The sequence below is a fragment of the Crotalus tigris genome, unplaced genomic scaffold (assembly GCF_016545835.1).
Source record: "Crotalus tigris isolate CLP2741 ecotype Arizona unplaced genomic scaffold, ASM1654583v1 scf7180000018025.208907, whole genome shotgun sequence".
Classification (NCBI taxonomy): Eukaryota; Metazoa; Chordata; class Lepidosauria; order Squamata; family Viperidae; genus Crotalus; species Crotalus tigris.
The window spans coordinates 143,326-167,039 of NW_024096783.1; the positions used below are offsets into that span (position 1 = coordinate 143,326).

The 23,714-nt window shown below is 34.9% G+C and overlaps 1 protein-coding gene across 7 annotated transcripts in view; it reads left to right on the plus strand.

The window, feature by feature from the left end:
- LOC120309486 (cyclin-dependent kinase 14) overlaps positions 1-23,714 on the plus strand; it is a 191,798-nt gene that overhangs the window by 135,009 nt on the left and 33,075 nt on the right. For all 7 annotated transcript variants that reach the window (XM_039346790.1, XM_039346791.1, XM_039346788.1 and 4 more), the window contains 2 exons: positions 8,595-8,657; positions 19,010-19,133. In XM_039346790.1, the coding sequence (XP_039202724.1) occupies positions 8,595-8,657; positions 19,010-19,133 (187 nt within the window). The remainder of the gene's footprint in view (positions 1-8,594; positions 8,658-19,009; positions 19,134-23,714) is intronic.

The following is a 23,714-nucleotide window of genomic DNA, read 5'->3' on the forward strand; positions in this document are numbered from 1 at the left end:
TTTTTGAAAAAAGAATAAATAAATCACATTCTATAACTTTTTATTGCATGATGATTTTTTTCAGTTCCTATTCAAGTTATTAAGAAAACAATTTTCAAACTTAAATGAGTCTTCCCCAATGAGGAACATTGATTGCCCGTTCCAATGTTTGATGCCGCAATTCCAAACATTTTCACGCAATTGGAAACTTTGGAATTCTATTTTCTATATTTCTGCAAGAGGCTAACTCTATGTAATGATTTTACTACTTTACAATGCCTTGGTAAGGCCACACTTGGAATACTGCATCCAGTTTTGGTCACTACGATGTAAAAAAGATGTTGAGACTCTAGAAAGGGTACAGAGAAGAACAACAAAGATGATTAGGGGACTGAAGACTAAAGCATATAAGGAAAGGCTGCTGGCATTGGGTATGTCTAGAAGAGAAGGATGAGGGGGGACACGATAGCAGTGTTCCAATATCTCAGGGGCTGCCACAAAGAAGAGGGAGTCAAGCTATTTTCCAAGGTGCCTGAAGGCAGGACAAGAAGCAGCGGATGGAAACTAATCAAGGAGAAAAACAACCTAGAACTAAGGAGACACTTCCTGACTGTTAGAACAATTAACCAGTAGAACAACCTACGTCCAGAAGTGGTGAATGCTCCAATACTGGAAGTTTTTAAGAAGAGACTGGACAGCCATTTGTCTGAAATGGTATAGGGTTTCTTGCCTGAGCAGGGGGTTGGACTAGATGACCTCCAAGGTCCCTTTATTATTATTATTATTCATTGCATTAAACAAGTATTAGTTAAATTGTCTATAATAACAGTTATAAAGCCTTAATCTCTTCACTTTTTTTCTTTCTTCACTCCTTTGTCACTTAACCTGCATGCTGTTGTAAGCCTCAATTCTTTAATCTGTTTCCTGGATTACATCCCCCCCCTTTTAAATAAAACTGTAAGGTTTGGTAGCTATTACAAGAAAATGGAGATTATTTTTGTTGGCATGTGAATTTTCTTGTGGCTTTTTATTTACTATGTGTCAGCAATTACATGAAACATTTTTTTAAAAAATTGGGGTCATGAAATTTTGGCTTGTATTGATAAAAAACACTAAATGTGTATTTATTATAATGTTTTCTTTCTAAAAATATTGTAGGAAGAACAGTCTTGGCTGATTGCTAAGAGTGAGAGAAAATCTGGTAATCTTTTAAGATAAATGAATTTTATTAGTTTTCTTATTTCTTTTATTATACATACATTTCTCTAAGAATATAAACAGAGATAAAAAGCAAGAAAAGGGAAAAGGAGCGCAATACCAGTAAATAAATGAGGCATTTATTATTTGTCAGAGATTGCTTTCCCATTTTTTTAATTTAAAATGCATCACTTAAAAACTAATAACTACTATTAAACTATGAACTAAAATATGTATTAGGAGCTAGAGCTAATAGCGTATAAATTATGCTGAAATAAAACTAATCAACTGAATTAATAGTGAGAATCTATTCTAATTGGAATATTCATTAAATTAAATATAGATTCTATACAAAGAAACTACGTGTAAATGAAGTGTAAAAGCCACACATTAAGTAATAATCTAGGAATGGTTTCAAGTTAGAACTGAATTCAATATCAGATTTACTTTGAAGTTATTGTGGATATGGGAGTATACTTCTACAGCATTAACTATTTTAATGACTGAGAGGGCCAAGAAGGGGCTGTGCAAGGATTTGTAAACTTCAGCTAGTGTAGAATGTGGCAACCAACACTGAATGTTTCAAAGCTTACTTATGCAGTTCTATTTCTACATAAGCTGAGCTGGCTTCCAATATGATTCCAGGTACAATTGAAGGTGCTGGTTAATAGTTTTAAAGCTTTACATGGCCAGGTTACTCTATCTCTGTGGGTCTGTTCCATCAGATCTGAAAGAGTGGGCATGTTTCAGGTCCCTTCTATCGAACAGTGCCATCTTGTGGGACTGAGGAATAATTAACTTTTCTGCAGATGTGCTTACCCCATAAAAAAATCCTCTCTCTTGGAACTTGGATGACCCTAGTTCTCTGGCCTTATGCAAGACTGTTAAAGCTTGGCTCCCCCACCCCAAACATTAGCAGCAGGATGTTATGGAAGGCCAATACATTTATCTTGTACTTGTTATAATTTAATTCTGATATATACACACACATATACATTTATCTTGTTCTTGTTATAATTTAATTCTGCCCTACGTGTGTGTGTGTGTGTGTGTTTATGTATATGTATATGTGTGTGTGTATATATATATGTATGTATATGTATGTACATGTATGTATGTATATGAAGCGCAAGGCAGTGAACAAAGCTAATACTCCTTCCTCCTATTTTTCCCACAACAATAAATTGTATGATATGGCTTGACTATTTTTACAGCAGCATTAAACTTGATGCAAAAGTTATTTTTCTTTCTCCGCCCAATCTGAAGATTTAGTTGTAAATACCAAGTAGATTAAAATATATCAAATTACCTAAAAGATTCAAGCTATACCTAGAGTACCAGACATGGATTACAGGTCATTTCAGTAGCCACCTTGGCATTAATCCCTCTGGGATGGAGGATTTTGTACGGCTGCCACCTGGTCATGGTTCCTTCAGATATAAGATTTTATCTTCTGATGAAACAAACCAAAACATAAAATACCTGGCACTGATGTATGAAAAAGAAAAACAATCTAGTATGTAATGGCTGTCTTCTAATGTTCAAATGAAGGAGTGGCTATGTTAATGTATCCTATCGCTCTTGGCATGAACTCTATACAAAGGATGAATATCTGATTGCAAGAATGTACAAACCTTTGTTGAAATTTGAAACAAAACAGGAACAAATTAAAGAGCATGATGAAATGGGCTAAGAATTTTGGCTGCAATATAGTGGGAGACAATGTGCTAAAGGGACTGAAATTCAGATTGTGTTATAATTTGAGAGAATTTTTACAGGAGGTGCTGCAACTATATGACATCGTAGACATGATCTAAGTGTATAAAAGTAGTTCTAGTCAATATTATGTCAATATGGACATTTTACCATGTATGGAGGATTTGTGAAAAAAGAAAAAATGTAAACATTTTATCCATCCATCCATCCATCCATCCATCCATCCATTCATCTATCTATCTATCATTCTAATCTATCTAATCTATCTATCGCTGCCCATATCATTAAAGGTGATTCTGGGTGGCATACAATAATCCAATAAAACAAGGCATATATAAAAACAATCAGATTTGCTGCCCTAAAGTACCCTGTGCTCTGCTTAGCAACTCACATGTTCCTTTAACAATTCATCGGGGAGAGCAGGTTACATATGTGTGTGTGTTGTTAAGTGACTCACCTAACTACTGTTGTGACATGCAACCATAATGGGCAGGTTCCATTATGGTCGTATCTCGAGAACATCCTGCCACAAGTTTGTTTATAACTGTGTGAAAGGACAGAAGTTATTTCTTTATCTTTTTTTTTCTTTCTTGAATTGTATTCTTTCCCATATTTTTTCCCTTTTACTTTCTTTTTTATATATTTTTGTTTTTATCTTTTAGTTATGTCAAAACTGTTAATAACAATAAATAAAAAATCTTGCCTTTGGATTTTGTATGCAGGTCTTTTACTTCATATTTAGTTCTGTTTCATATTTAGTTCTCTTATTCTTTTTTCCATTGCCGCATCTGCTTAAGAATGGTGACAATAGGGAAGTAGTTTAGTCAGTAGACTATCCAGAACATGATAAATGTATGTGCAATCTCTTTAGCAGAAAAGAATGGTTTGTAGCAATCTTGCAGCCTCAGTGAAACAATCCAATCTGTCTGCCTCATGATGTCATTGCCAGAAGCCAAATAGTACTGTTTTTGTTTTAATGGGAGAGCTCTTTCATGTTGCTGGTTTGACATGATGGGAATGTAGTTGCAAATGCTTCCTGTTCATTCATAGGCCTCAGGCTTTCCATCCATTTCATTTTAGATATGACAGCTGAAACCAATTAGGTAGAACTATGGGAAAGCTAAGTCACATACAGATTTATCATAGCTAAGGAAAGAGCTATGAGCATATTTCATTGGAAATATGTGTAAGAGATAAAGAAAGAATGCTGAATAAGAAGGAGGTAGATATACGTTTCAAAATTAACATTTGTTCCTGAAGTTCAAAATGATTACTATATAAATATAGACACCTGCATTTGTAGGTCTGTATGCATGTTAATCAGATCTATAGCAGCAATAGAAACTCACAAACCAGGTGGGCGCGGCTGAGTGGGCATGAACATCTGAGTACAGCCAGGTGGGTATGGCTAGGTCGGCATGGAGAACTAGGTACAGCCAGCTCAGCATAGAAAACTCAGGGCAGCTGGGTGGGGGTGACCACCTGCATGGAGCAATGTGAGTATGACTGAGTCGGTGCCACCAGTGCGCGTGGCCAGGATGCAGAGCTAACTGAGTATCCCACCAGAAGAAAAATCACCCAGAGATGTATCAGCAAATGGGAAGTGGCAAAGTTGGAAAGAAAAGGAAAGGCGAGGGTGGATTTCCCAACCCCATTTGCAGAAACGCTCTGTTTTTTATTCTCCAGCCCCCATTTCTGAGGAGAGGTTTCCCTGCAAAGTCTGCAAGGAAAGGAAAGGAGAGAATGCATAATTGTAACATATTTTAATATTTCACTGTATAGTACTTCAATATATTTCTTCCATTTTCATTTGATCTCCTTTAAATTGCTTACTATTTGTCCATTGGTGTATTTTTTAGTCCTTTAAGTTATAATCTCCTATTGCTTCTTGTGTCTTCCAACATCTCCCTGAAACTCTTTGTTATATTCCTTTTTGAAATTTTTGTCCTTTGGGCTTTGGCTTCTTTTTACTTCTTGGCAATTTCTATGGTTCTTCTGATAACCAGTTTGCTTCTTTTTTTCTCGGTAATCTGTTTTCACAGACATCCTTAATTACTTATTTAACTCATTCCATAATTCCCCTGGTTCTTTATTAATGAGGGTCAGGACTTCAAAATGATTTCTAGTGTTCTCCTAGAAAATGGTGGGCATATGTTCAGGATCATATTGTGGAAGCTTGACTGGCTTTTTCTTAGCTTAACTTGGAACTTGCACTGATTTGTTCAACAGTCAGCATCTGACTAATGTCTTTGATGCTAAAGTGGAGGATCTCCACCCACAGTCAATTTGATTTCAATATATTTGATCTTTTGATGTCTGTGTATGGAGGTATCGTTTTGATTGTTTAAAAACATTGGCAGTTATGAAGAAATCTTTGGAATGGCAGAAAGTGACAAGTTGATTTCCTACTTATTTTTGGTTTAATAAACCATATAGTCCAACTAAATTTTCTCCGTTCATGTTTCTAACTTTGGCATTCCAGTTTTTAATCATAAGAAGCATATCTTGCATGCATATTCTGTAAATTTCAAATTAAACTTGATCATAAAATCAATCAACTGCATCTACCCTATTCTAAAACATAGAATAACAGCCAGATTTCAAGGTTGTCCATCTTGCAAGATAATATTTTAAAGTAAAAAAGTTCATTTCATTATATTTATGATGTGGCTTGATTGATATGGGATTAAAATATATAGGATGGAGTTGGAGTTAGGGAAATGGAAGAGAAGACAATGCAGTAATTCAAATGAGGGTTCCAAGGAAGACAAATTACAACCTTGTTATCTATTAACAATTTTAAGATATTAAAAAAGTTATTGAATTTTTTTAGGATTTCTAAGATTGCCTGAAAATTCTTGATGCGAGTTTAACTGTCTCATGTCCAATTGTGCTGGCAAAATTAGGCCCATGTATCACAGTAGAGGAAGAGGGTGTAAAGGGACCTCTAACCTTGTGTGTGAAATTCTTTAGGCCCATGCCTGTCTTGTGTAAATGTGGGCTAATAATAATAATAGAGTTGGAAGGGACCTTGGAGGTCCTCTAGTCCAACCCCCTGCTCAGGCAGGAAACTCTATACCATTTCAGACAAATGGTTGTCCAGTCTCTTCTTAAAAACTTCCAGTGTTTGGTTAATTTGATTAATATGTTGTTCATGTTCTTATTTACTGGAACTTTTACATCACTCCAATGCATGTTTGATGAGCCATGGTTTTTTATACTTTATTCATGTCTGCTCCTTTTTTTCTTAAAATAGAATCAACATTGATTTTATAATGTACCTTATTTTAATATTCCAGCTGATTAAAAATAAATAGCACATGTCTGAACCTGTATACAATTACACTTTGCAGATCTCAGAGTCTACTTTCCAAGTTTCTATCGAACAACTTTAATGTATTAAAACACCAGTTGTGTTTGTTGAGATATGGCCTGAAACTCTTTTGAGCGAGTTCAACAGTACCTTTTACAGATTATGTTTGTTAATTTATAAAATATAGGTATCTTATTTGCATCTTCACAACTACCTTGCATGCCCTCTGCATTTGTGTGACCACATTCTCCTCATTTCCCCTACCTTTTTCCTTTTGCTTCATAGATTCAGTCTAACTATTCCGTACATCTCACAAAGTGAGCTACATTTCATGAAATCTTATATTTTTAATAAAATATGTTAATCTGAAAAGATGCTGCCAGACTCCTGATCACTGGAATACATGTGACTCGTCATATAGTACACTGGTATGCTAATAATCTTTGAAATATTTTTTCTCCATTTATTTAATGTTATTATTTTTTAAAAAGAATAGACAAAAGTATACTACTTCTTTGTTAAAATTCTATACATTGGAAAATCTTTAAAAAAACCTATTAACAACTTTAAATTAGTTGTATAAATTAGCTCTCATATATTTTTTCATTTCTGTGACATTGCTTAGGTATATGTATGTGTGTGTGTGTGTCTGTGTGTGTATAGGCAAATTAAAAGTATGGCTGCAATTGCTACTGATTAAACTGCAAAAGAGAAATAGTGAGGAATACTAGGACTTAAATATTTGATGAAAGACACAATTCCCCTATTTCTCAAATGTTAAAAGAAATTTCTGAACTGTGACTTTTCATGATGGAAGACTGTCCTAAGGCAATCTATGGAGATTGTCATAGTCTTACTTTTTAAAAAAAAAGAAAAAGAAAGAAAAAAGAAAACGAAAGGTTTTCTGTACTCTGAAAAAAGCAAGCACACAATGCAGTAATGATTTGATGATAGTGTAATGTATTTCCTGTAAAAAGGAACTAATAAAGCATTGCATTTAGTAATAGTATTCATATAGGACTGAAGAAGAATGGGAAAAAAGTTCTTTATTATTCATCCTTTTATGTTTTGCTGCAATTTCAAGCAGTTTACACTGCAAACTCTTATTCAGTAATATGGCCTGAAGTCTTGTTAATCCATTGTGCAAAAGAACCAATCTTTTGCCAACATTGAAGCAGACGTTGCATATATTTCCAACTGTTTTAAAAGCACAGCTGACTCTCCTATCCATCCTTTGTAGCTGTACTCATATCTGTAGTTCCTAATGGTCATTTCTGCAGGAGAGAATATATCCCAACTACTGTATTCTTAATGAAGTCTGCCTTAAGCAAATTTTGTATTATAAAAGTAGCTGCTACGAAGGTAAAGCTGGGTGGCTAAATATTAAATGTCTGATCCTGTAACAGTCACTGCTGCTTCACTTAAAGTATTTGAGTGGTATACTTAAACTGTTCATTTGTTTTGTTTGGTAGCGCAAGAAGATGGCTTAAAACAGAGGGCCCCAACCTTTTGGGCACCAGGGACCAGTTACACGGATATAGGTTTTTCTGCAGAATGGAGAGGGTGTGGTTTTGTGTGCTGCCTGCATCCTGTGGATGGAGCTTTCCTTGTTTGTGTGGACTCGTTGCTGGCATGCTGCGGCCCAGTATTGGTCCATGGACTGGGGGTTGGGGACCCCTGGCTTAAAACATATTCAACAGAATAAATGGTAGTTTCTGCATTCCAGTGTATCACAAAAATTAAATAAATAATGTACTTAGAAAGAGTAACTGGAAGTTTTTTTTTAGAATGCAGGTTAGCATTGTCCTTTATGTACCTATAATAATATTGTGAAGCATATTTATGTTTCTTGGAATGAATTGTTGTTCTAACAGTCAGAAAATTTCTCTTTAATTCTAGATTGGTTCTTTCCTTGATTAGTTTCCATCCATTGCTTTTTGTCCTGCCTTCAAGTACTTTGAATAAAATGTTGACCTCCTCTTTTTCGTGGCAGTCCCAAGTTCAATACCTTTGAACTTTTGAAACAATCATATTTAAACTTCCTTAATTCTATCAAAATGCTTATTACTTGTTTGGTCATGATTTATGCATATTGTAAGAATGCTTATTTATTATTTAACCATCTTGGATTATACCTTAAGTTGTTTGAGACTCTAGTCTTTGTTTTATGATATTACAGATAGAAGAAAATGATATGCAAATATATTGATCATATATTAAAGAGCCTGATGGTGGTATAAATATGGCACTATTTAAACTATACTTACATTTTCCTTATTTTTCATTTGTTATATCCAGAAGAATATCTAATAGTAGCTTTCAAACAGAAGTATACAGATTTGTTTAAAAAAGACATTGAAAAATAGTTTATTTCCTTTCTGTTTTCAAGCACACAGATTTATGTCAGTACATGGACAAACATCCTGGAGGACTTCATCCAGATAATGTGAAGGTAGGATACTACTTTTCAGATAAATATTATGTTACTATCTTAACAGTGAGCAATAATATATTGTTAATTTAAGTAGATTAATTCTAATCTGCTGAAAGCAACCAGTCACCATTAGCAGCTGCAAGATTGGGGCAGATTATGTTGTATATTTTATGGTGTCATTGGGCAAATATTGTAAATTATGTACTATAGGTTATTTACATCATAATATTATTATGAAAGTAATTCACATCCTTTGCATGATGATATTATGATAGGAAGTAATTTGCTATCCCCTGCAACTGCTCACCTGAGCCAATGAATAATGTAATTATAAACAGATTTTTTTAATGATTAGATCGATTCAATAAATAAACATCATTTTTAATTATACTCAGGATTTTTTTTAAAGTAGGACTATAACAACTACCTGTTTATTTCTTTATTTAGAGAAGATAAGAGAATATAAGATTTCCATGTAAGTAGACAGATTTGCCATCCACTTACATGGAAATCAGCCAAATTATTTTAGCATAAATGGAGAGTCAATTAAACATATAGCAGCATATGTTTCAAAACCCATCGTATACTATTTGTACAAATATAATATCCCTTTATGCTTTTCATCAACAAACATCTCAGAAATGCTATAGATCATATGACATATGCTGCAATTTTTTATGTGAGATTGCAATTTAAATTTCTCCTAAAAAATTAAATGATCACAAAGAAGCCTGCCAAAACATCCAGGTAATCTTCTGGTATTTTGCCCACCCTTTAGAAGGGCTGGATCACTCTGAAAGTACTGATGGGCATGATGCAATAAGAGTAGAACAGATGCACACTTCATCACTCCTAGTGCCATTGTATAGGTCCAAGTGCAGGGACATATCACTCCTCACTTTTTATCCCTTTCCATTCTCATTTGAGGCAACATTTCACTTGCTTCATTCTTGAAACTCCCTATGTCCAAGCTTGATATACTATGCTCACATACTTTTATTTATATACTTCACATATTCATATCAAAGTTAAGTTCAGTTATCCATATGAAAGTCACTTTCCATTGTGTAATCAGTTGTACTTAATATTTGACTCAAAATTCTTTCTTATATTACCTTCTTTCACACAATAAAGGACAGAAAGTATCTATATTGTACTCTGTTGCAATATAACTATGATTATAACTCTATATTGAGAAAAAGATTTGATCTTGTCCTTTGCCCCTGAACCACAATTCTATTTCATATAGTTAAAAAAAAAATTCCTAGTAATGTAAGGAAGAGAAACCATGCTTTCCTGTTACATGGAAAGTAAACCAGAATGTTTACTTTGGATTGATATGTTTCCACTAGTAAAGATAGACAAATATGGAGATAACATATCTTACAGAAATATGTCAAATGGTGTTTTTTGTGGAAAAGTATATGATCTGTGGAGGAGAGGATCAGAGTTCACAATCGCTTAAACGTTTATAAAACCATTGCTGTTTATTTATTCCTCTGTTATGACTAATGTAGAACAGAATATAATAGAATAGAATATTAGCTAAATAAATGATTCCAAGGTGTATTTATTCAGTCTAAAACTGTAAAACTTGGCAAACTGAATCACAGTTAAAAATATAGAAACCTTTGCAAATCTTTGTAAGAAGAGAGCTATGTAGGGTGATGAGGCAGTGGAGTTGGGATGGTTGATACTGGATGGGGGAAGGCATGTTAGTGCGTATAATTAGCAGGGAAAGTGTGAGCATGGCAGGACCTGTGGTGTCTGCTACCAGGTGGAAGGGGGTGTGCAAGGCACCAATGGCAAGAAGCACAAATGAGTCAGGGCTTTCAATGACTGCTGCCAGATGAGAATGGATGCACAAGTATACACAGGTTGCAGGGAGCATGACTGTGGCAGGGTTTGGGGTGGCTGCTAACCAGGTGGAAGAGGATATGTAAGAATGTTCAAGTGGCGGGAGAAGCATGGCACAAGAACAGAAGGGTTGTTGCTCAGTGACAGAGTGTGCAAGTAGAGAGAGCACAGAGTGTGGACAAGTGTTGTGGGGCTTAGGGTGGAAGAATGTACGAGGGAGGATGCATGGGTGGCTAGGGAGGCACAGCATGAGTACAATGAGATGCAGAGAGAGAGTGTGGGTGCAGGAGACTTATCCAAGCAACTTGTAATCTTCCCTGCCAATTCCTTGTTCACTCTGTGAAACCAGCAGGAGGATCACACATTGCAGCCATGTGACCATGGGATAGCTGGATGCAACTATCTAGATTGCAATTACCTGACTGTAGAGGTGCTGTGATGATTGGAACTTTGACTATTGGTCATAACCACTACTCCTTTAGTGCCATCATAATATTGAATGGTCACTGAGTGAGTGGTTGTAACCAAAGACTACCTATAATATTTGACAGAATTGTAATAGAAGTTCATACAACTGTCAGGCTGTAGCATGTGCCTCTGAGTGCATGTGTTCCCTGTCTTTTCACATACCTTCACAATATGGCATGCCACAAGCAATAATATAAACTTATAAATAACTCCAAGCAGGCAAGATAAGTGGCCTGATATAAGTAAAACAGCTGATATGAATTTGAACTGTGAGCAGTATGTGTTACAGAACAAATAGTCTTTGATTGTTGTGCTACCTATAAAAAGATTTTTTAAAAGTTTTGTAGCTACTAAAATTCATTTATCCTATGTATTTCCGCCAACATTAACTAACAGTTACATGAATAATTGTAGCTCTTAATGACCAATTTAGATATTAACAAAGTCACTCCTTTGTTGTCTTATAAATATTTATATTTTAAAAACATAAGTAATTATGTTTGAAATTACCCCAAAACAATATGGTGTTATAAAGTCTTCAGATGATGTATGCAATTTATTAACCTTTATTAGGCATATTTTTTCTTTAAAAATAAAGATGTAAACATTTGAAATATGCCTATGAAAGTGCACACAAAGCATATTCCCAAATATTATTTTCCAAAATATCTAACTGCTTACAGTAATGCATTAATAGACAGTGTGTGTGGATCTATGCTTATCTACTTAATATATTTTCTAAGATAAATATTTAAATGTATGTCCAAATATTATTCTGCAAGACAATAAACGAAGCAAGACTTAATTCCAAACAACAAAACATTAATATTTTATGACCCATTGGAAAACCTGAATTGTATTGCATAAAAGAAGTATTTGGAAGATATTTATTGGTTTTATTAACATATTTTTATATTGTCCATTCTCAGAACTCTACCATAAAACTTTTTAAATAAAGTTTCATGATGTTGAGCCTATTAGACTGAATAGAATATCTCTGTTTTGCTTTTTTTTTTACGAATAATAATTTTTAGTGAATCAGTGAATATATAAAAATAATTCTATGCATAGATTTAATGCTATGTCTGTAAATGTGCTTCAGCATTATAAGCTACAAATGCCCTTTGAAAACATGATTATCTAAATGTATGTGGGTGATTCATATCTATTATTGTTTCACTAAATTTGTTTGGAAGAAATTTTGGATCCATTCTGGAAACATTATGTAACATTTCAAATGCAATGATCTCTAATTTCTATATGAATACATAAAAGCTATTTTAAAAATCAGATGGATACACACAGTGTGGGATTCAGCCAGTTCACACCACTTCAGCAGAAGCGGTAGCTAATATTTTTATTGCCCCTGCCCAGAATGGACTTCCGGAAGTGGCACCAACACAGAGAACCAGTTGTTCCCATATTTGAATCCCACCATTGGATACATGTCAAAAGTTTAGTGTCATAGAAGTCAGATTATTAAGTCATGGGGTAAATTTTGACATTAATTATAGTGGATGTGCTGAACAGAATTATTTTCATTTAATGTAAATGATAAGTAGCTGTTTCCCATTACTCTTCAGAAAGCAGGTGCAGAAAAGGGTGGGATAATATGTTAAATTAAAGCTGCCTTTTTCAGAGGGCATTGAAAATTGATTTTAAATAAGCTGTTCTGTAGTTAAGTACATAATGTTCTATTTTGTATATTTCTCTGTCATTTAGGCATTAATTACAATAAGTATGAATATCATCCATAAAATAATACAATATTTTGTTCACATTATATAAATATATATAATATAATAGATATATTACCACCATAAATATAATAATATTTTTCCATTTTTTTGTTTGTTACTGGCTTAATTAACCATCTGATAGATCTATATTATCTTGAACTTGCATCCTCAAAAAATCATTTATTACCTTTGCCTCTATAAAAACACATAGACACCAGTTTTGAAAGAGCACTGATTATGAACATTAGAAAGACCCCTTCACTACAATGATTAAGAAGAAAATATTTGTAGTAGTAGTAGTAGTAGTAAGTAGGGATAAAATAATGCTAACAAAACCATTTTACATTGCAAATTAAGTGTATGTTGTTGTGACTACTATGATCACCTCAGTGCTTACCATTCCCTCATCATTGCTATTGTATGTCTCTGTAGTTTGCTACTGGAAATGATAATCCACGCCCATTCTCTTGGATCTCCCCCTCCCTGTATATGTGTATGTGTGTGTGTGTGTGTGTGTGTGTGTGTGTGTGTGTGTTTTCAGCATTCGCTCAAAGTCTTTCCCCTTTCTCTGCTTCCTTTCTGTTTAAATTAATTATATTCTTTACTGCTGTGTTTCAATAAGGCAATTAAAGCACTTCTACTTTTTTATATGGTGCATAAATCTTTATCTGCAGTTTTTATTTCACAGTTTTGTCTCATCTTCCCCAGGATTCTTTCAAAGCCCTCCTGATCAAGCTTGTCATGGTTCAGCCAAATCCTTTTTTTAACCAATTATCTCTTCTGAAGTAGAAGGCAATTCACAGATATGAATACCAGCTGAGCCCTATATTCTTGAACTTCTTGCCTAGATATTATAAGGTGATACAGATGTAGCTGCTCTTGGCATTATCAGTTTATCTCCACACAGATTAGTAGAAGGAATCACTGTCAGTGAAGTTGATAAGCACTGGAAATTGTTCTGTCACATCTCTAATCCATGCTCCTGACGAATCACACTCTTCACAAGTCACTGAATTCAATCAGTATGTTTGTTTCAGTAGTAAATTGTCAAATATCACAACCCTTCTCTTTATCTTTCTTCAGGATGCAGATAATGTCTCTTATCCTTTCACACAAAGAAGAGTCACTTTAATAATAATGCACAGAGGCTGTCACATTTTCAAAAACAACTATAGATTCCATTGTCCTACAGCAGAGCATGCTTCTCTACATATTATTGGGAATAAAATGAGTTAATTTTTCATTCTTGCACTATGTTTTATCATTCATTTACTACATATAGAAAATCCTGGTCATCATAAACTATTTAAAGAGTTAGTTGAGAAGCTTAGTATGCTTGCTGGTAAGGGCACTGCTTTGATAATTTCTTGCTTGCCTCTCTGCCCCATACACTTAGAATAACAAAACAAACGAACAAAAGTCTGGAGAGAGTGTATATTTTATCATTCCTCAATAACATTTTAACAAAAAACTCAAGTATGCTGGCTAGCCTGGCTACTGGCTGGTCTTGAAATTTTGAAAAATAAAATAGAAAGCTATTCTTCACCAGGTAAACAATCACAGTTGCAATATTTTCCCTCTTAATTAAATAAAAACTTATCCAGCTAGAGAAGTAAACCTCTAGACCAGGGGTATCAAACTTGATTTCATTGAGGCTGGATCAGGGTTGTGGTTAACCTTGGGGGGCTGGGGTGGGTGTGGCCAGGGTGGGAGTGGCCAGCTTAACGTCGCTCATGTTGGGGGTGCCTGTGGTAGCCTGGGCGAGGCTGGGAGGGTATCCATTGTCTCCAGCTGAGGAAGGTGAGACCAGGATGAATACTATACCCTTGCCCACCAGAGGAGCCTTGCTGTCCCTCTCAGGCCACGCAGAGCACTCCCAGTGATGCAAGCTGCCCGGAGCCCTGGGCAGTGGAGGGCAAGCGCCCAGTTCAGCCTTTCTCAAGGGGGTGGCAAGCTGCACTTACCTCCTCCTTAAGGCTGCTGCTGATTGGCTTACTGTCCTTGGCCAGATTGCTCATAGTATGTGCGGGAGGGCAAAATGTGTGGGTCAGAGGGAGGCCCACTTCCCCTCCCTGCAAGGAGACCCAGCTTTGTAACCAAAGCATCCTCAGCAATAGGATGGGAGACTACCAGAAGAGGTCAGGAGGAGGGGACAAGAGGATGGCGAAAGGGCAGCAGGGCTGCTCATGGCCAAGTGCTAAGGCAGGACTTCCCTCAGGCCCTTCCTCCCTCTCATTATACTCTTCCTTCCTTCCTTTTCCTTCCCTCTTCATTCTCCTTTCCTTCTTCCTTCACCTCTTTCTTTAATTTTGTTTGTCTTTCCCTCTTTCTCTTTCTCCTTTCCTGTTTTTTCTTGGATGCTCAAATGCAAAAAGGGAAACATTTCTCAATGCCTCCTTGCCTTGTGATCAAATGCTAGTAGTCTGTGGCTATTTAAAAGACTGAGAACAAACCAGGCTCAGTTTATCCCACGCTTCCATTTAGTGGGGGCGTCCACAGAAAACAGTACAGCAAAACTGTCAAAATTTGGATGTGATAGTTGATCAGAGCTCCTTTGTGTTTTATGTGTGTTTTAGCGTTTAGGAACAGAGGTAAGTTAGTTGTTTTTCTATTAATGCATAACCCTTAAAAGAGCTCTCCTATAGGGACCCTGCCATGCTCTAAGGAAAATATTTTCCTCACTCTGCTTTGCCCTTTTTGCTCCATTGGAAATGGCTGCTTGCAACACACAAGGAGGGGATACTTTCCTAAGAGTTCACAATTCAAGACTACCAATGTTAACTTGGATTGCTAATAAAGTCCTGTCTGTGACAAAAGAGAACACAAAATTGCTTTCTCCTTTGAGCCCAAGTCTCAATGGATCCAGGATTAAAGCAGAACTGGGGCATCTCCTTCCTTCCTTCCTTCCTTCCTTCCTTCCTTCCTTCCTTCCTTCCTTCCTTCCTTCCTTCCTTCCTCCCTCCCTCCCTCCCTCCCTCCCTCCCTCCCTCCCTTCCTTTTCATTCTTATCTCTTTCCTTCGTGCTCAGGAAGGGGTGATGGGAGGGGGAGAGATTGCCAGCGCTGCCGGTGTCCATGCTGCCAGCCATCGCTATCCCATGCAGTCCCGGTGAAAGGGAAACCTCGTGGCTGCGAGGCAAGGTCAGCAAGTGGGTCATGGAGATGCTGTTGTGAAGGAGGGTGGCATTGATCTACAACCTGGCTGCCTCCATCAAAGCCTTAGATCCATGGGGCAGCCCTGGAACCAGCGAGGAGCTACCCTGCCACCTCTGCCCCGCTCCCTAGGCGTGCACTCAGGAGACGACCAGCACCAGCATCCTGGGTGTAGTCACCCTATGGGGGAAGACAGCCAGCTGGGACACCTGCTTGCTGCCAGGGTATGGGGCAGGGGCGCCTGTCGTTGATTCCAGGGCTGCCCCATGGATCTAAGACTAAGTGCTTCTGTCTTTGATGGCTGGCACCAGATTGTAGATCAGTACCCAGTCGGCCTGGAGCAGGTCCCCGGGCCAATTGGAATCACATGGCGGGCCGGATCTGGCCCACAAGCCTTGTGTTTGACATGTCTGCTCTAGACAATGGCGAAGTTTTTCTTCAGACTAACATTTTCCCCACCATTTTTAAATAGAAAAGATTTTTAAAAATTTGTACTGCTAAATTTTAGCTTTCTATATTATTTCCTCATACCTTTGTTCGTAGCGCCATCAGTTTCAAGTGCAATGAATGGTATTTCAGAACTGTTGATAATTCTTTTATCAGGATATGTTTCAATCTGTAATCTATAATGAGAGTTGGAAAAATGTATCTCTTTGAGGCAAGAGTTGATGTGCCTTTATTAGAGAAATTGTTGTTTTTAACTTGTTTGCCCTTAAACGTTAATCATTGCTAACACACTGATATCACACTCCATAAACCCCTAAATTGGTTTGACCTTCATATAGCAACATTCCTCCTACATGTTCCTGGACTCATTACTGAAAAGCATTACCTCACTTAAAGTGCAGTTGTCAGGACAGAGCAGCAAAAATATTGTTTCTTTTTTATACTATCCTTAAATGCACATTTTAAAATAATGTAGATAGTTTTAAAATAAAGACTATCCTTTATTCAGGATGAAAATAAGGACTAAATAATATCATAAGATGATGCCTCTGTGTGTTTAAATTATACATTTTAAAATATATTTCTTCACTCTTTCCCAATCAGTACAGCTTCGGCTGAGACACTATTCAGATATTTTTTATTCTATACTGTAATGTGTTCTCTTCAAACCAAATAGTTTGAAACAGAACCTTTGGCTCTTAAAGGTAACTTATACATTTGGTTGTACTCAGAGATCTTTATTTAAGGCTGCCATAGAATTGAACTGCCTGTTTATCTAAGTATTTATTTATTTATCATCAAAGATCAAAATCATTGCAAGATAAAAACAAAGGAATATTTGTAAAAGATACCATTATTACTAGTCTATATAACAAGATGTAATCACATAGCAATATAAATACCACATTAATAATGACAACATTATATCCACATACTCCTTGTAGTAGCTGCTTCTGAACAGAATTTAATAACTTTCCAGGAATTTTTTTGGAAGCGAGGTCACCTAGCAGAAATTATCCTCATCCAAGCAGTTAACTAGTGGGTGTTTAATAAAGCCTAGCATCTGATTAATACATTGAACAATGCAAGAAAACATGATAAGTTAATTCACTGATCTCCTTGAACTGATATAGGAGATCCTATATCAGAATGTTCCTATAGTCCCCTTCCAGAACCATAGATTATATAATGTTAATACAGAGGGGTTAATAAAAATGCTTTTCTCTGCAAAGCAGATAAAGTATTAGAAGAACACTTGAGTTGTATAAATAGTCTTCTGTATATATACTTTTACAGTAATGGGAGGATAGACTAAAGTTGTGAGTTGCAATGGGATATAGATTAGAAGAAAATGTGTTGTTTTAATTCCAGTGACATTTTTTGAAATTTTTACTAGAGCAAGAATTCAGCTGAGAGGCCACAATAATTTAAATTAATTCTCTTTTTTTTTTCTTGGAAAAAAATGTTACTAATGGGTGGGTGGGTGAGTCAGAAATAAACTTTCATGATTTTTACATGAAAGTTTTCATACCAACTTTTAATCTCAACCATCCTAATTCTGTATTTTTTCAAAATAGAATTTTATAATACAGTTGCAATTTATTTTTTTACTTTTTCTTCTTTGTTTTATTTTACTTCATTGCAGTGCAGCTTTTGAAAGTTCTAATATTATTCCTTTATTTTATTAGCAAATATTATCCTCAGCAAAAATTGCTTTTTTAAAATAGCATGTATATACAAGAAAAGAAATGAAAGATTTCTGTACTTCCATGTTTAACTTCTTTCATAATCATAGTTTACAAGTTCATACAGATGCTAAGATGATCAATAATTAGGAACTATTTCATTTCAGCATACTGAATCCAAGAACTTATAATAGCTTATAAATCTTACAAATTTTATGAAAATGGTACTGCTGTACAAAATTGAATTTGTATTGTTTGTCTCTCTTATCAAATTATTCTCTTATCATTAATGTTAAAACAATTATTTTTCAAAGGATTTACTGTTGCCTTAAATCTCTGTGAAGTCTGCATGGAATAATAACATTTTGCCAGCATCCAAGACATTAAATTTTTGATGTAATGTTTTGACAAATGTTGTTCATACAAGACTGAATTTTTAATAATATATAAAATGCACATTGGTTGACATACTGAGAAAATAGCTAATCTCATTTTCAGTTTTGAAAGCTACTGTAGATGAAAGAAAAAGAATAAAATAGCTTTGTTCATAGTTTGAGCTTTCAAAATAAAGATTTGAATGACTTGTTATAGTTAAAATATCTTTGAGTGTAATCCCTTTTCACTCCTTTTTGTTTCTTGTAAGGAATGTGGTCTTGTGCATCTCTACTTTCCATGTGCTGTTGCTGTTATTCTCTATAATTAGCAAGCATACACACCTGTCTTTTAGGCTGTCATCTAATCTGTAAAACCATGCAAATAAGTAGAATATAACTGACTTGATACAATTTATTTTTTTGATGGAATTAACTATTGTGAATTGTTAAAGAAAGTTTATGCAGTTGGATATAGTGAAATATGTATGAGTATTAATTCCTGTTGTGTCGGTTCAGTTAAAAATCTTGGTTTTAAATAATATTTATATTAATAACGTTTCACCATATATATGCATTCTGATCTTTATGTAGGAAGGCAATGCATTACATATAAATATTAATGAACATGTTTTCCCCCCTCTTTTTCAGTTATTTTTATTTCAATTGCTGCGAGGACTTTCGTACATCCACCAACGTTACATTTTGCACAGGGATCTGAAACCCCAAAATCTTCTGATCAGTGACACTGGGGAGTTGAAACTGGCAGATTTTGGTAGGCAAGCCATTAATTACAAGATTATTTGATGATGTAAGCAATGTTGAGAGATGGCTTGAGAACTTCTCTTCTTAGTTACAGTGCAAGTTGACTTTAGCCACCATACCAGTAGCGAAAATGGAACAGGTAATGCAGCAAGTTCGTATGCCTTTGATTTAGTCTGCCTTTATTTTGATCAACTCAAGGCAGCACACAGTACTTCCGCTTCCTATTCCCACAAAATACGAAAAGACCAAAATATCTTTCATCTTTCATATTTAATTATGCGCCATCTAGTTGGTATTATTAGTGGCCCCATAGGCTTCCTTCAGGTTGTTCTTCACCTTTCGGGTCTTGTAACAGTGCACCCATTGCCACTGATATTGAGTCCATCTGTCTTGTTACTGGTCATCCCCTTCTTCCATTTGAATATTAAAGAGATCATTTGAAAACATAGAATTCATAGTTGCAAGGTTTTAATTATCATAAGATTTTAAATGAAAGACATATTTTATAGGATAAAAACATTCATATTTTTTCAAATAGGAAAAAAGGTGTCTAAATACAGTTTTCAAACCATAAATATTTCAACTACATAGAAGATCCACTCATAACAATACCAGTAATATTATATACAAAAGAAATGCAAATATATATATCCAGTATGTGTGTGCGTGCATATATATTTTTAGTTTATATATAATATAATGATATATATAATATATATGTTTAATTTTATTGATTTTACGCAGATAATTAAGCAAAATTGTTGCTAAGTGATTTGAGAAAGAGAAGACTGCAAAGATCATTTGTTGCTGCCATTTTATTCAGATAGAATTTTCTCATATAGTATTCTGTGTCTGACTCATTTCCCCCCAATTTTTGTCTCCTTGTGGGGCAGATTGATTAAGCAAGCTATCTCTTCCTTAGCTGTTTTTCTCTCAGACAGCTAAAATGCTTCTTTAAAAAGCACCAAAGTTAACAAGCTCAGTCATGCATCCTTTAGCTCACTTTCAGTTGCTGCCTGAAACAAGCCAGAACTTAGTTATTTTCACAGTGGGGAATTTGTTGTCCTAAATGCCAATTGGAAAATGGACTTTAATTTCTGTTTAATTAAAGTCATATTTGAAAACAATCACTCTTTGAGACAGTTGCTAAACAAGGATGTATAACATTTTTTTGCAAACTATTTTTTCCAATCCTGTTCTGTTCCAGAAGATTACTAAGTAATATGTATAAGCATATCTTCTTATTGTTCTGGAGTTTCATACTAATTATAATAGGATGCTATTTAGTACAGAATTAGACAAATTTGGTGCTGTATGAGTTGTTTCATGATATTTTCATTGATTTGTGGCATATTATGGTCGTTTGATCTCATTAATAATAGAATATTAGGACAATTTTCCTGATTTCTAGCCAGTTAAATTATATCTTCGTAATTTAAATCCATTGTTTCTTGTCATATCTTCTGAACAATTCTGCGTCTTCTATATTACAGCCTTTCATATACTAGAAGAGAACTATCATGTCTCCCTACAGTATTCTCTCCTCCAAGCTAAACATCCCAATATCTGCTAGCTGCTGCTCTCTGATACTTCTCATTTTGTCAATGTCTTTCTCATCAGCATCAAACAGACCATTCTATAGTTACCCAGGCCTTCTTTTTCTCCTCTTTTTGAAGACGTTTTCTGTTCTTTTCTGCCAGTAACTGAATTCTGTGATTTTTCAACGATCATATAAAAATTAATGGGAACCAGGATGTTTTTTTTCTATTATTGTTGAAAAATAACCTTAGAAAGGTTAATTTAAAATTCATTTTGTTTAATGAACTACCCCTTGCATGGTGTATTTATCTTTATTTTATTTACTTATTTGTATCCCACCTTTATTACGTTTGCAAATAACTCAAGGCAGTGAGCATATCCAATACATCTTCTTCCCCCTATTTTTGAACAACAGAAAACTTGTGAGGTGGGTTGGGCTGAGAGAGAGGGTGGCTGGCCCAAAGTCACCCAGCTGATTTTCACTGCTAAGGTGGGACATGAATTCATGGTCTCAGGCTTTCTAGCCTGACATCTTAACCACTAGACCAGGGGTAGTCTATCTTGGCTCTTTTATGACTCGTGGACTTCAACTCCCAAACATTAACACTATTCACTAGTATTGATAACGAGAAACATATTTAACTGCATTCTTAATATCTTAAATATTGTTAATTCACAGTCATTTAATTGGCTTTTGATGTCTTTGAATATGTGATATAAGTAGTGATACTGATACAAAGTATAACATAAATAACACATGCCCTTCACCCATTATTTTCTTGAGATTTTTTATTGCATATATAATAACTCAACAATTAGATGATATGCTGAATTCTGACTATTAGCTCATAAAAAAAAATGAAGGGTAGTAGCAAGATGCCTCCTTAGTGACGTTTTTATTTGTAAAAAAGAGTAAGGTCTGAAAGGCACTTCACAGAATTGTCATGATGTTATCCATATAAGTCCAGGCAAACATTATCAAATATTGTCTGCTTACTATATTATTTTCCTAATTACCTTTTGCTTTTGGTTTCACTCTCACTTGAAAATTTAAAAAGTTTTCATATCTACCAATATCAGGAACCCTGACTATAAAAAAAGAGTTCGTAGCTTCCTGTGGTGTAACCATGGAAATAGACAAGACATTCTTAAACAAAGTGATTGCACATGCTGTGCTAATTAATCCTGTCCTACAGTTTTCCCTCAGCTGGAAGAAGCAGTTAGATAAATTTTGGATGAGGATCCATGGATGGATTCACAAATAATATGAAATACGTTGCCACTTTTAGGCTAAAAAAGCCAATAATGATATAATGAACATTTATTTGTAACCTGAAAGTTTTAAGGAAAATGCAGTCTTTTAGGTTTTTCGTAATGCTGTAATATAATGACAATAATACAATTGATTCTAAGATGTTAAACTATTGTTTGATAGCTCAGGTAGTGGTCATGAGACAGTAATTACTTAAATAATTTAGGCCTGTTCATCATAGTTATGTTTTTCTTGAATATTTAATCACTTTGTTCTTCTTCCTGACCACCTATAATTCTTTTGTTTTTAAATATGATGTTAAATGTAGCAAATATTTAAATATTGCATTTAAAGCAAAAGGACAAATATTGCAGTGTGCCTTGAATTTGTACCTCCATCAGTAGTCCGGTACCCAGTTATAGATCTTTACTAAGACTTTTTGCTTTATTTTGTTTTTGTTTTTTTGTCTTCAAGTCAGTGTTGACTCCTGGCAACTGCTTGGACAAGTGTTTGAAGATTTCTTGACTAGATGTTAGAAGTTGGATTGCCATTGCCTGCTTCCTAGGCCTGAGAAAAGAGTAACTAGTCCAAAGCAACCAAGCTGGTTTTATATCTAAGGCAGTACTAAAACTCACAGTCTCCTGGTTTCTAGCCTACACCAAACTGGCTCTTGACTAAGACTAGAGAAAAATAAAACATTAATATTTAAAGATTTACATTGCTTTAGAAATAATTTCATATTAGATATACATTTTAAAGACATATATTCTTTTAATATTGAAATTATTTAAAGAATTGTTACATTCTTTAAAAGATGTGAAGATATTGAATAATCTTTAAATATGTTTTTAAAGCTGCAGTGGAATAGCTGAGCTCATAAGTAGATTGCAGATTAGCACTGATGGGTCTTCAGTCCCAACTTCATCTTCTGCTTTGGGGTATAGTCTCAGTAGACCCTACCAACAGCAGATGCTGTATAAGAACAAATCATCTAGTGCCCTTTCTCAACCCTGTATATGACAGGATTAGGGATGTTGCAACTTATACTGCCTTTAAAGTTAAAGTTTCAAATGCAAGGAAGAAAGAAGTAACAATTTTAATACCGCATCCAAGTAGAATAGGTGCAAGCAATTAGATAATTCAACTTTTGATCCTCTCATTGAAAGATAGACTAATCTCATAAGAGATAAATAGAATTAACTTTATTTAAAATATTTATTTTAAATTTGAAATAATAAAATATAAATAAATTGGTAAAAACTAATTGTAGAAGTATTCAAACAACAATGCTATTGTTGACAACTTAAAAGGAAGATTTGAAAAAAAGATTCAGTGCCTTAGGCAGTGCATAAAATGCTTCTACAAATGACATCTCCCTGTTAGATGGGAAAATATTATAGTTCAGTATTTAGAATAACATTGAATGATATTTGGCTTCCCCAAATCCTGCTATGCTATCTCTTCATGGTGGTTTGAAATTCCTAGAAAGAATGAGTGAAGAACTTTGGATGTTCATGCCAAGAGTATATATCTCCAACAAGGTCACCCAACCTATCAGGGTCACCCCAACTGCCTAGCTAAACTAAGCAAAAACCTATATAAGGCATAGCAGTGATATAAGAAGGTCCTGGAAGCAGATTACTTTAATGGTATCCATTATACTATGTGAGAAAAGGCAATGATAAATCATTTCTATATTTATACTGAGGCAACTACATTGAAAGAAAACATGAGATTTATAATACTAGATGATGAATTTCTCAGATCAGTTAGCATTCAACATGACATTGAGGAAAAGCT